Here is a 13,430-nt window from a genome sequence, read left to right on the forward strand (position 1 = left end):
ATAGGGGTTTTTTTTTAATACAATACACTTCTGAAGGGGAGGTACATACTCTTGAGATGTCTGCCATACGTGAACTGTGCAATTTAGATTTTAATGCAGATATTCGCTTCATGGATAACAAAATCAATTTTTACTTGTAAAACAAGGTTAGAACAGTAAACTAACACACTGTTATTTTTGTGTTTAAAAAAAAATTAAAATGCTAGTTTCAAAGCAAATAGACCTTTGTGAAGTTATCTTTGTCTAACTGACAAAGATCCCAAGGTCATTCCAGGAAAATGTAATTATTATCTTAAGACTAACTATGAACCATTTTTAAAGCCTGCTAATGACAAACTTTAAAAACAGTACAGAATTTTTTTGAAATAAGAATCTGAAAATTAATTAGATTTCTGAAACTCAGAATTGGCATTTTTCTTTGCTCAGTCACTGTTGTAGGAAACTGTATATCTGGCAGCCTAATTGTTCCTGTAGAAAGCAACAGGGGCTGCTTGTGAAGCTAAAGGCATCTCATGGTATTTACACTTACTGGCATGTCTAACTCATCTTTTTACAGACATCGATGAATGTTCAGTGAACGGACTGCTGTGTGACAACGGGCTCTGTCGAAACACCCCTGGGAGTTACAGCTGCACTTGTCCAAAGGGTTATGTGTTCAGCACTGAGACAGACACATGTGAAGGTGAAAAATCTGCAAGTTGTGTTAATTTTATTACTTATTATATAACATTAAAGATAAACGATCACAAAAGATTCAGAGTGGTGACAAACACCAGAGAAAAAGAGAGAACGAAGATATTGCATAAATCATTGCATTCCTCTTGTAATTTCTCTCCAGTAATTTTTAGTGTGTTAGGTCCTGTCGTTGAATTTCTTTCAAAGTAATCAGTTCATTTTATATGAAAACATTTGTCTTTCCTTAGATAAAACTTTTTTAAGCTGGAATAAAGGAATACTTGCCTTTGATCCTATAGCAGGGACATCTAGTCTGTCATTTAGGGAAATGCGTCTGTTTTGATCACCGAGTCTCTCCTTTCTCTTCTCCTTTCAGTCTGTAGTGATAGTTAATTATAGATCGAATTCTGGTATTTGTGATGCTTTATGTGATGTTTGAATTCCAACATCTGGATATTACTGCCTGCTGATACTAAAATTGTCCTTTATTTCTACAGTGTAATCAAAATTGCTTTCTTATATTACTAACAAACACAGATGTTAAATCAATAAAAATGTTACATAGCAGAAACTAAGGAGAAGTTTTAACTGTAAAAAAAATAAAGCAAGGCTGTACAAAAAAAAAGGTCAAAATACAAACATTAGCTTTTTTCTCCATTTTTAATCAGTATTCATAGTAATAGAGTTTTACCAGTCTTTTGCATTGTTTTCTGTTTAGTTCCATGATCTGTAAATCTCAATATATGTAATAATTTATATATTATAGAAAATAGTCTCACATTTGAGTGAGTGATGAGAAAGCTATAATCCTTTGTTGTGGAACACCTATTACGTGAACCAATGTCATTGTCCAGATTTGTATGAAGCAGTGGAAGACATTATTGTCTTCAGCTGCTTGTTATAACTGTTCAGACACAAGTTACTGCCATGCAGCTAAACAAATGTGTAGAAAGGAAAGTGGAAGAACTCTGTAAACCATTCTTGCTGTGTAAGATCAGTCAGGTTAACTCCAACCATTTCCTTAGTAGCACGTGCTGAACAGACTAATTTTGCACTGAAGCGGGTGAGGAGAACTCATGTACTCTTTGCCAGTTTTCAGCAGAGGAGTGGAAGCAAGCAACATGGGAGGGCTGTAGTGTTTTGAATATCTCCAACTGTTTGGAAACTGAACATGTGTTTACATTCAAAACATCTCGTGAAATGGTTTAAATTCTAGCAGTATCAAATCATTCACCTCTTCCCCCCTTCTGTTCAAAAGAAATTGAGTTCCTTGATATTATAGTACATGTGTGTTTCCAAGGTCACTTTTAAAACAAAATTTCTTCTCTCCCTATATGTTCCAAATTAGTAGCACTTGTTCAGATAAGGGCTTTTCTTGTATCATACCCCTATGGATTTATACTGCTCTCTCTGCAAAGTTGTCTCAAAGCCAAGTATCTATCTACAATGTTCAGGTGACGTTTACTCTTCAGGCTCTGTGTATATGTTTAGTTTCCATGCACTGCAAGATTTCTGGCTGTGAAAACAGCTTACCGTGTGCTCTTAATGTGCATGTTTCTTAGGGAATCTTCTAGACAGAAAAACTGGAATGGTATGGTAAAGGGAGATTGTTCATTACCAAGATGAGAAGGCCATCAGCTCCTGTGCATAACACTGAGGAAAAGGTAGATAAATAAGAGGAGAGAATGCAAACAACTTAGCAAAAGTTATTCAAATAAAATATATTATTTTCAAGTGTAAAATGTAAATTTGTTTATTTAATGGTAATGGTAATAGTAGTAGTAATATTAATGTAAAGGTTAAAAATAAGGACTTGAAAACAACAACAGTAGCAAAAAAAAGTGGTTTCATCATTCCATTGAGCCACCAGAACCTTAGGAAAAAAGCAATCTTTTCTGTCTTCTGGACATCTTATTGTCAGTGCAGTGTGTTTTTTCTTGTGCTAGAAGTTTTTTGGGGATCATGATGTACTGAACCAAATCTGGATGTCCCTTAGCTTAGGTTTTTTTTTTATGAGAGGGGTGTAAGTGGAGAATAGCACGAGGGAGAGTTATTCTGGAATGGAAACAAATTGACTTGTTCATTTGAATTAATAGTTCATTGAGGAGAGGATGACTTCTTTAGGTAGCATTGCCAGCTGATAGTAACTGCAAAACCGTAGTATCAAAAAGAAAGTTACAGGAAAGATAAAATAGAATTTACAGGAAAGTATATGAAGAGAAGATACTAGCAGAAATCCAAATAGCAGGCATGACCCCTCTTAATGGCACCTCAGCACATTTTTCTAAGGAATGTGACCACTTCTAGGTTTTGTCTAAGTGAATTATGTGCATTGCCCAAATTATCAGTTTATGAATCAATTCTGAAAACTTGAATAAAGAACCAGTGTGATTTGTTCAAACTAACAAATTATTGTGCCTCTGACAGTCATCTTGTGATACAGGAACTGAGATATTTCACAACTCAAGCCAACCTCAGCATGAGGTAGAAAATGCATACATATCTTCTTTAAGCAGATTGTTCTGCAAATTGAAATCTATTCTATTGTGAAAGAATGATTACTCAGCTGATCATTCAAGCTTATTAAGTAAGACTTTGGCTTTCTGTTTGGTGGATTTAGTGAGATTTTAATTAATGCATTTAATCTCGTTTTCTTTTTTAAACTTTTAAAAAATAGTTTAATAAAGAATATGCATGTGTACATGTTTGCAATATTTGTACTGTGACTCCTGCAAAGGCTAATGAGTGTTATTTGATATTCCAAAAGTTTCTTAAAAAAGACAGATCTATCCCTGTCTCATCTCCCTTTCACGGTGGTCATCAGGTTTAGCTTGTTCTTGAAAAGGAGCATATTTTGCCATCTTTGTAGAATAACAGTGGCTATGCTTCTCTTGGCTGTTTTTCACAATCCTATATGTCTACTGAACTCTGAGCAATGAGCTTGTGATGAGGCATGAATGCTGCCTTAATATTTAAAATAATAAAAGTTTGTTAATGGAAGAAAATTAAAAAGTCCTATTTTCTCATTTGGGGAAAAAAAAACAACAAACAAATGATCATTAAAGAAAACTTTGTATTTTCAAGAGTATTTCCTTTCTGAACATAGTTTAGTGTAATCATCATAAAATACTTCTAATTTTTTATTGTCTCTACAGCAGAATCTGAAGGATTTTCAGTTTCTTTCAGTGTTGTTATCTACATCAACATACATATATAAGTCATGAAGGATCTGTTGTCTTTACCTGAATCTCATAGATTGGTCTTTAAATTCAACTGATCAGGTAAAAATGCTGATCAGGAAGACTTTGACATAAAACTGTCTATACAACCTATTAAATGTATTACATTTTTTTCTCATGTTTGGTGGATTGACAGTGGAGGAATAAATCCATCTCTTTCTGTCCAAATTCTGTTTTCAAAGAAATGCTATGTAATTCAGTTTGGACTTACAAGTTCACTAGTTGCTAAAAACTTCTATAGCCAGAAGCTTTGTGTTGTGCTCTGATGCTTATTACTCACCAGTATATTTTTAATTGATATAACTCAAATCAGTAACTGTGAACAAACAACAAAACTTTTCACTGATTTCGCTTGTAGGTCAATTGAAATTTTTTATCATTTTGTTGTGGGGAGTAGGGGAGTTGTTTGATGCTCCAGACTCTATGAAATTTGAGATTATTACAACAAGCTCTGTGGTTTAGATTTGTTTCCAGTGACATAACTAGTTAAACATAAACCAGATGTGCTTTGAAGTTCATTTCCAGGAATGTACAGTGAACTGTGTCAATTTTTGTTTCTCTGACGTTTACAATGTACACTCACTTCACTTAAGAAAAAAAAAATGTTTTTTAAAAGAAACACTGATAAATGTTTCCATACATGGCAGTTTTTATTTTAAAATGTGAAACAGTATTAAAATCAAGTTGGTTTCTTGCTCACTCTTGTTAAAATTGTCATTTAATATTATTATAAGAAGAGGTATGGAAACAATTTTTGGAGTTTGTTTACATTATGCATATAATACTTTATCACCAGATTCAGCAGAGCACTAGTGTTGAAGTGCTTCATCCTTTATTTTTTTTTTTTTCCCAAATGGTAGTTTGAGGGAGTAGTCAATTGAATATTGTAAACCTGTTAATACTGAAAAGCATTAGGGTTTTTTAAATTTCTTTTTTTTTCCATTTTTTTTTTCCTAGCATAGTGATGAAGCATGTCAAATACAGAAAATAACAAACTCTTTTTTGGGGGGTTAGAGGCCTTGAGCATAGTCACAAAATTGTTTTAGAAGCAACCAGAAGTTAATGCCTCCAGATATGCATACCCTAATCCTCAGTGAAAGCTGTTCTCCCTCTTTCTACTCCATAAAGGGAAATGGGATGAGTATTCCTTCACCTGCATCAGGACAAAGTGAAATGAGGAGTCTGATTCTGTGATGGATCTTCCCTTCCCCCCGGTCTTAGTGATCGACTTCTGCCATTCTTACCCTGGAAGGTGGAAAGTGACTATTTGTGTGTGGGATCAGTGAGGGGCTGGCACTTGCACTTCAGAAGTGTAGAAACCGGGACTGTGAGAAAAAGGAGGAGGAAGGATGAAAGGGGAATGTCCCCTGCAGATAGCAGCAACCTGGTAGATGGAGTCAGCTCTTTTGGCAAGGAACATGTCTGATGCAAACTTGAGATTTAGATTTAGACTAGGTCATCTGACTTTGACGTGGAATGGACAGGCAGTTATCCCAGTCTAGAAGGTGTTCCACTCTGATAAACGTGTGTCACCTTTCTGTTTTTCTCCATTTATGCTCACCTGAATGTTCACTTTGAGTCGTTCTCACCTTTCACTTTGTTTGGGCAGAGAGTGAAGAACATGCCACATTGAATCAACAGATCTGCTTCACTGTTCATAAGATGTTAAACTTTAGATGCTTTGGCACCTATTTCTCCACTTACTCACTTATCCTTGGTTGTAGTTTTGGGGGCACCGACTTCCGGGTGTGGCCCTCAACTATTTTTTGTTAAGTTTGGGTTTCTTGTTAACTCTGAAAACCAGAAATACAAGTTATGTTTTCCTAGAAGAAAATTAATTGTAAACCTAATTTGCAAAGTATCAAGCAGAATTAAAGATAGACATGACAACCTGATATTACATCTATAAATATGAAATATTTTAAATTTAATGCATTTTTAAAGATTCTGCATATGACTGAAGTGATGTTTTGTATAGTGGCAACTGTCTACTTATTACAGTGTTTTGTCTTGCACATTGGTTGCATATGTGCAGACCTGTGTTTGGTTGGGCTGCCAGCTGTTAAAACCATGTGACACTTTACGTTAAAGTCACATGTTTTCGGCTACAAATATCTTCAGCGGGCTTCAAGCACTTGACCTTTAATTTTCTTCACTGGATGTCTGACTCAGACTAGATTTTACATTTGCCTTTTAAAAATTCAGACAAAACTTTTCGCTCATTTCCAATAAAATGTTGATTTGTGTATTTAGAAACCTGTAAACCTTGTAACCTGTTCTTTAAAAAGCTGTTGCTCTTCTATGCTGTTGCAGCTTGAAATTTCTTGGGTAGTTTTTGAGTCAGGATGGTGCCTCTTTAGTCTGAAAATGTGCTCAGATGTGGCAAAGTTGTAAGTCTCTTTTTGCATGTGCTCAGTGGAGACTATTTTTAGTGTCCAAAAGCCCCAAAGATTCCGTGGCACAGATTATGCCTAGTCCCTTGTGGGGGTACCTCAGTTGCATCTTAGCTAAAAGCAGGGAAGAGCGATTGCAACTGACTGGACAGAGAATCATATCTGCATAAAAGCAAAGACATAAATGCAGAGACTGATCCAAGATCCCATGAAATACTCTGAATCCCCAACAGCTGTGGTTCAGGAACTTCGGACACACGAAGTAGGATCTTTACCTTATACAGACGTTGGTGATTTTATCTTCTGTGAACTTGTCCAGACTGCCATTGATCAATGCAAACTTTCAGTATCCTAGGGCAAGGATTTCCAATTTTTCTACCTGTTGTGTAAAGAACCATTTCTTGTTTTGCTACCATAACTTGTTTTGCTACCATAACTGGTTTTGCAACCATAACTTGTTTTGCTACCAGCCGGCTTCATTATAAATGCATATTCCTTCCCGGATCCCAGAAGGAATGTGTGAAAGAACACATATGTAGTGAAATGAAGACTTGATGCATCATAATCTATCAAATAGCAAATGGTACTTTTTTCATGACTTCTGAAAAATAAGGATAATATTTTAGTTTGTCTTGAAAATGATCTCTTGATGCTATTAATGTTTCCATGCTTAACTAGATCCTGCATTAATTTATAATTAATTTGAATCGGCTGTTTTAGTTTATGGATATGATACTATTTGTCAAGCACTACTAGCAAACAGAGCGAACATAAGCAAGCACTAAACAGTTTTATTCCTGGCCCACTGAAGGAACTGTCTGGTTGGATTAGAATGTATGGCTTGATTCAGGACTCAAATCAGAAAGAGAAATTGGTTGAGTTCAGGAAGAAATGGTGGATTTGCATCTGCAATTTTTCTTTGAAAGAATTTGCTAGTATTGTCTCAATCTTGAAAGTAATTTCACTTAAAAAAAAATCAGCAAATAATAGTGTCTGCAGGGGTCCTATTCTTTCATGTGAACAGGCTTAATAACTCACAGGGGTAATAAATAGAAGGAGTTAGGGGCTAGAGTGAAGTACCATTTACAGTATTCCAGTTTCAACTCCTGTTTCTTGAATGCATTCCAGAACTAGAGAATCGCAGCCAGCATTGTAATATTTTGCTTCTGACAGGGTTTTCTTAATTCTTCCAAAGCCTCGTGGAGCCATAAATGACAGAAACAATAAGGCCTTTCTTTGTGCACTGCATATTGTGGCTGGGAATGTATTGCATTCTATGAAAAAAAGAGTTTTGTTTTCTCGCAGGACAGTTATAATTGATACTGGAGAACTTTTGTTGTCCAAGTTGTTGGAAATTATTGTCTTTGTAGAAAAGAGCCATTTAATTAACACCTTCAGAATATGTGCTGTTATACATGTGCACATACATGCTATCTGCCTGTCCCTATATCTTTTGAATGACATGCTGAGAGGAGGCAGGCGGCAAATGTACTAGGCAACCTTGGCAAATCAGGGTTCACAGCAGTATTTGTACTGCATAATATTTTCCTGGAGCACATCATAGTTCTAACAGTGTTTTTTGTTCCTGGATTATAGATATAAATGAATGTGAGAGCAGCCCATGTGTCAATGGTGCCTGTAGGAACAATCTTGGATCTTTCAATTGTGAATGTTCATCTGGCAGCAAATTGGACTCTACAGGACTCGTATGTATTGGTGGGTATTTCCTCCTGTTATTTTCCCTTTTTCTTACTAACTTGAAAAACATTGTTCATATTGATTAATTAAGTAAGAAAATAATGTCTTTGGATAATTTACCCATGACACCAGACAATATGTCTAGTTCTGTAGGTGGGACCAAACAAACATGTACTAATTCCATTGTTTCCATGGAAACAGGAACAAACTGAGAGAAACATAATTCATGAGGATGTCCAAACTATGGTGCAAATGGTGAAATGCAGGTATCGACTGGTGGAAGACAGTGGGGATGTCTTGCTCTAAGTAGGAATTATCTTGTCTTTTGGGAGAATGAGAATCTGTGTAAGGCCACCAAATTTGTCAGCCATGATTTGTCCTTAGCAAAGCCATGTTGGCTGTCACCAAGCACCTTATTTCCCATATGCCTTAGCATGGTTTCCGGGAGGATCTGCTCCATGACCTTGCCAGGCACAGAGGTGAGACTGACCAGCCTGTAGTTCCCCGAGTCTTCCTTGTTCCCCTTTCTAAAAATGGAGATTATGTTATTCCTTTCACAGTCACAAGAGCCATCCCACCACATCTCCATGATGCCAACAATGCTACAATATCTCGTAGCCCTGCAGGCATGCACACGTCTCTAACTCCTCTTGTTTGTTCCCCATGCTACATGTGTTTGCATAGAGACACTTAAGTTGGGCCCCCGATGAAGCTGATTTGCTGGCTGGAGTGGCTGGAATTCCTTTGAGCTGCAGGCCTTCCCCTGGTTCTGGGCATCTGTTGGTGGCACTGGTATCACACTGACAGTAGCGGGATGGATTGAGGTTCCCCTTCCCTAACAACATTGACTTGAGGCCCTGTTCACTAGTTTGGCAAGCCTTTGGCCGAAGAAGTTCTTCCCTCTCTGTTAGGCGCCCCCCATCAGCCCTCAGTAGACTAGGTTTCTTAAGGCAAGTCCTATGGTCTAAGTAGCTGAACCTTTGTCTGCGGCACCATTCCTGTAGCCTTTTGTTGATTCACATACCTCTCAGAAGAGAGTCACTCACTACTGTCACCCGTCGCCTTTTCTTAGTTGTGCTGGTTGTTATACAAGCAGGTTGGGCTGCCTTGCTCAGCTCCAGCATCTCTCCTGATGTTCTGGGTGTTTCCTCTTTGGTCTGCAGAGTGGTGAAGTGGTTCTGCAAGGGCACCTCAGGTTTCAGGGGAAGTCTCTTCCTCCTGCTGGCCCTTGCCTTTGCAAGCTTCCATTCTTCTGCATCATTGGCTCACCTTCCTTCTGTGTGTGTCTGTGGGAGAGTTTTTGGCTGTTTGGCCAGAGGCTGTGGTTCTGGTGCAGACTGCACTTGGAACCAAGTATCCAACTTCTCAGCCTCCCTGATGCTACGCGGCCTTCTCACCACCTTGTGCAGCTCAACCACTTGCTGCAGGAGGTTCCCCACCTGGGCACACCTTCTGCAAGCAGGACTGCCACCTGTCCCTGCCCCAGGAAAAAGGTCTAGCTACAAGTCATTGTAGGATGTTTGGGATAAGTTGGATTGGAGTGTCACTAATAACTGGATTATGCTAATTTTAAGTGTTACTTTTATTTGAAGATGGATTTGTCTAGCGTTCTTTGTTCAACTTTTTTGCCTTGCCAAAATTTTCTTAGGATAGATAATTGAATGCAAAGACTCAAGTTTCCATTTAATGATGGATTCTGTTTATGCCTTAATGTGTTTTTTAAGTGAACATTACTTTTGTGCCTGACTTCTCTTAGATTTCCTTATAGCATCACTAGCCACTAAAGTTTAGCACTGTTTTTGTTGTTTTTTACATTGTGCCGATTTCTTGATATGACCACAATAACCTCTGCTTTTTTCTACTGCTTATTTTTAATTTTTTTGTCTTCCCACATGCAAAGGTCCTCCAGACTAACTAAGGGCTTAATTATAACAATGTTCTGGGTTTACTTTGCAAATGGTTTCCATTGGAATGTTTACAGTGTGAGGTCCCATTTGGCCTGAGTATTAGTGATAAGTAACATAAAATGTAAACAAAATAAAAACCCAAACCCTGAACAGTCAGATAAAAAGGGAAGAATAGGAGCCACCTATATACTGCAAACCTAATCCTTAATTTTTTGGGTTGACTAAGATTGTCTCAGGAAGTATGTTAAGATAGAAGGGTCAGAAGTACAGCTGATGCGAGACATACAGATTTATCCTGTTAGAGCCCAGTTGTACTTTTTCTGCCTTGCCAAAATTTCTACTGGAATTGGCGGTCATGAGAAGAGGGCAGACTGGATTATTGAAAAATGAGTAAGGAGTTGGAATTACAGGTAGTTTACCACGAGAAAAACTTGCAAATGCTCTCGTTGAATGTATGCAGTTTCAAATCTCTACAGTAGACCAATTTGCTTTTTCCCATTACTGCTGCAGGGAGATACTTCTATATTGAATGTATTTGCCCTAGGTTTTTTAGCAGATTGCTACTGTAAAGCATTCCTGTAGCATCACATATGAAAAGCATATGCCAAAACATAAATGTGTGGCTAAAATAGTGTTGTGATTTAGGAATGTGTTGTATTCTTCGTAAGAATGATCAGAGTAAGGTAATGGCAGATTTTGACTCCTCTCTAGTTTTTCTTTAATTTCAAATTTGCTCTCATGTCAGAACCAGAATCAGTCCTACATTATAAGTTTTTCTTTCTTTCTTTCATGATGACGATTAAAGTTATTGGACTTAAAAATTACACAAAATTTGTAAGTAAAAGCACGTGATAACAATATTAGGTTAAGAAAGGATTAACATAAAGTCACTGTTAATTTTATTACTCCAATGTGTTTGTTGCTATATAGTCTTATAACTGATTTTCACTGTCTTGTGGACTCAGGTTAGACTGATCTTTTATAGAGAAGCCATATGGCTGATGCATATTCATTACTCAGCTTGTGGACAGAAGACGTCAGTCTGTCAGTTCCTCTGGTTCCTTTGCTTCAGCCTCAAGGCTGAAGAACGAAGTGGCTTGAGCCATTTGCATCCATATTACCTGTAGAAATTGAGCATTTGTCTCTTTCTGTGAGCTTTCCTGGCTAGAAAAAAAAAAATTACTTACTCAAATTACGGTCAGAATTCAAGTAACTAAATTTGTGCTGAAATTTAAGTGCAAATTAGAGTCATTAGTTCAACAGTTACAATAAAAGCATTCAGCAGAAATGTTGACATGTTTTGCATTTATTTTGCTTGCACGCTGACAGTGTTTGCAATATTGAGGCTGCACTCTTAGAGGGAAAAAGTGGAAGCTATTTTGGGAATTGCTCATACAGTAGGGATACTACCATTTGTGCTTTTTGAAATATGCACTTAATATAGGCTTTTTAGGCATGGTTCAGTCAAGATTTGTGGAATTCATACAGTGCACAGTAAGTAGGCTGTCATCTGCCTGTAGTGTGCATATATTCTTCTTCAAGTCAGAATCAAAGAAATGCAAGCAACATAAAGAATGCTTTGATGCTGGATAAAAACTTTTTAACGAAAGCAAAAGTCACAGTGACTGCCCATTGTAGATTTCATCCAGACAGGAGAGGTTATGTAAAAGAAAGGAAATCAGCTCATAGCCTGAAAAAGATAAGACGGGCAGACTTTGGCAGGATAATATAGATGCAGCTGGTGTGAGGCAAGTCACTTGCTAGTTTCTACAGTTTAAGTCATTTTTGAGATATTAGTTTGATTCTTCCGTCCTGTAAAGTTGGCTACTAAAAATAAATAAAATTGAGCTCAAGAAACTTCTAGTGAATAAAGCAATGGAAGCATTTACATTTTGATAACATAAAGCAGAGACATCAACATATGGGCAGCAAGCTGGATGTGATGTAAAAGAGCATATATTACTTCTCCCCATGTTGGTCTCTGAATTTGGGGCATAAAATGACCAGGGGCATGCCCATCCCATGACTGGCTAAGAGCAAACCCAGCTAATGACTGTCCAGGTTTCATGTTTGGTCTTGTTATGTTAACTTTGGTCTTGACTGTTAGCTAAAGGCATATGAAGGTGTGGAAAAGATGCCTTTTCTACTCTCCTATACTCCTCGTTGGTGTGTGCACTTGTTTAAGGGTGATGTTCTGCCTTACATGTTTGAGACCAACATTAACCTAAATAACACAACTGTTTTGCACTTAACTGTTTATGAAGTGCATTGCCCAGTTTCTAGAGCCGATTCCAGTCAGATTCTTGGGCCATTTGTTTTCCTGTTACTTTAGCTGAAGAAGGGTTGTGCTCTCTGTGGTCTACATAATATTATAACATGACAATTTTGTAGAAAAGTTGAAGTTGTTTAAAAAAAAAAAAGATTCTGCCTTAAGCATATTGCTCCTAAATATGAGGTATTAGTAATACTTATCGACAGGACCTAACAGATAGTCGGGCTTTTTGTACATGTGACATACATAGATCTTAAAGACAAATCCTATTCCTCTGTCGTTAGTCATCCTATTAAATTAATCTGGGCCACTTCCTTACCTTCGAACTCTGAGTATTCAAACTCTAACTTGGCTGACCTCCCATTCTGGGTTAGATCTTTACAGACTGCTTTTGCTGTCTCATCACAAACTTTGTTGTCCACTTTAAGAAATTTTATACCATTTGAATGTGACATTATGTACCTGAGCAAAGGTGCTGTAGGTACAACTTTTAAAGTACGAAACTAATTTAGGATCTAAATGACATTTTAAAAAACAACTTGGACACTGAAGCGTAGATTTTTAAGACTTGAAATTTGGGTAGCAAAAGAGATTTTTGGAGGATTTCAGGCAGCAGAGACACCACTTGTGGCTGAAAATCTCCACTCTGCTCAGTGGCTGTCTAGCCTGGGCAGCAGTCAGGAGGTGCTGCCTGACATATCTGGGCATTAATTGGAGTGGGTTTGCCCTGAGCTGGTCTGGGTTTCCAGCCTGGCAATCCAGTTCGCAATTCAGGAGTTGAGTTGATTGTGCTGAGGCTGAGCCCTCAGGAGCAGAGTATGGAGTATAACCTAACAGGCATGTTCAAAGCGTAGCTAATGCACCAGCAGAACCAAGCCCCTAAAAGGATGTAACACAACCCTATCCCCCACATTTTAATCTTTTTTTTTCCTTCCTGACATCCTTGAAGGTTCACTGATTGAAAGAGGCAAGAGCACTTTTATTTCATAATACAGTGCTTTAGGCAGTCAGCTAGAAGGCGGAGTCTCCGGTTGTGATCTCTGCTTTTGTTGAAACTCGTGTATTTTAGACTGATCAGTCACTCCATAAAGTATATAAATAAATTCACTATAGTATCTGGAGGGCATCTGCTAGCTGTGGGACCTGGACTATAAAATGCCTCAAGCAGTGTGCTTCTTGCTCACATTTAGTGATAGTGCTATTCCCTTCCACCACTTCTAAACTAAAATGTGTACAAAATTACTCT

At 37.6% G+C, this 13,430-nt stretch overlaps 1 protein-coding gene across 3 annotated transcripts in view; it reads left to right on the forward strand.

The window, feature by feature from the left end:
• FBN2 (fibrillin 2) overlaps positions 1–13,430 on the forward strand; it is a 174,131-nt gene that overhangs the window by 92,369 nt on the left and 68,332 nt on the right. For all 3 annotated transcript variants that reach the window (XM_086771566.1, XM_086771565.1, XM_086771567.1), the window contains 2 exons: positions 557–682; positions 7,904–8,023. In XM_086771566.1, coding sequence (XP_086627692.1) covers positions 557–682; positions 7,904–8,023 — 246 coding nt within the window. The remainder of the gene's footprint in view (positions 1–556; positions 683–7,903; positions 8,024–13,430) is intronic.

Source organism: Chlamydotis macqueenii, chromosome Z, assembly GCF_036417535.1.
Source record: "Chlamydotis macqueenii isolate bChlMac1 chromosome Z, bChlMac1.mat, whole genome shotgun sequence".
NCBI lineage: Eukaryota > Metazoa > Chordata > Aves > Otidiformes > Otididae > Chlamydotis > Chlamydotis macqueenii.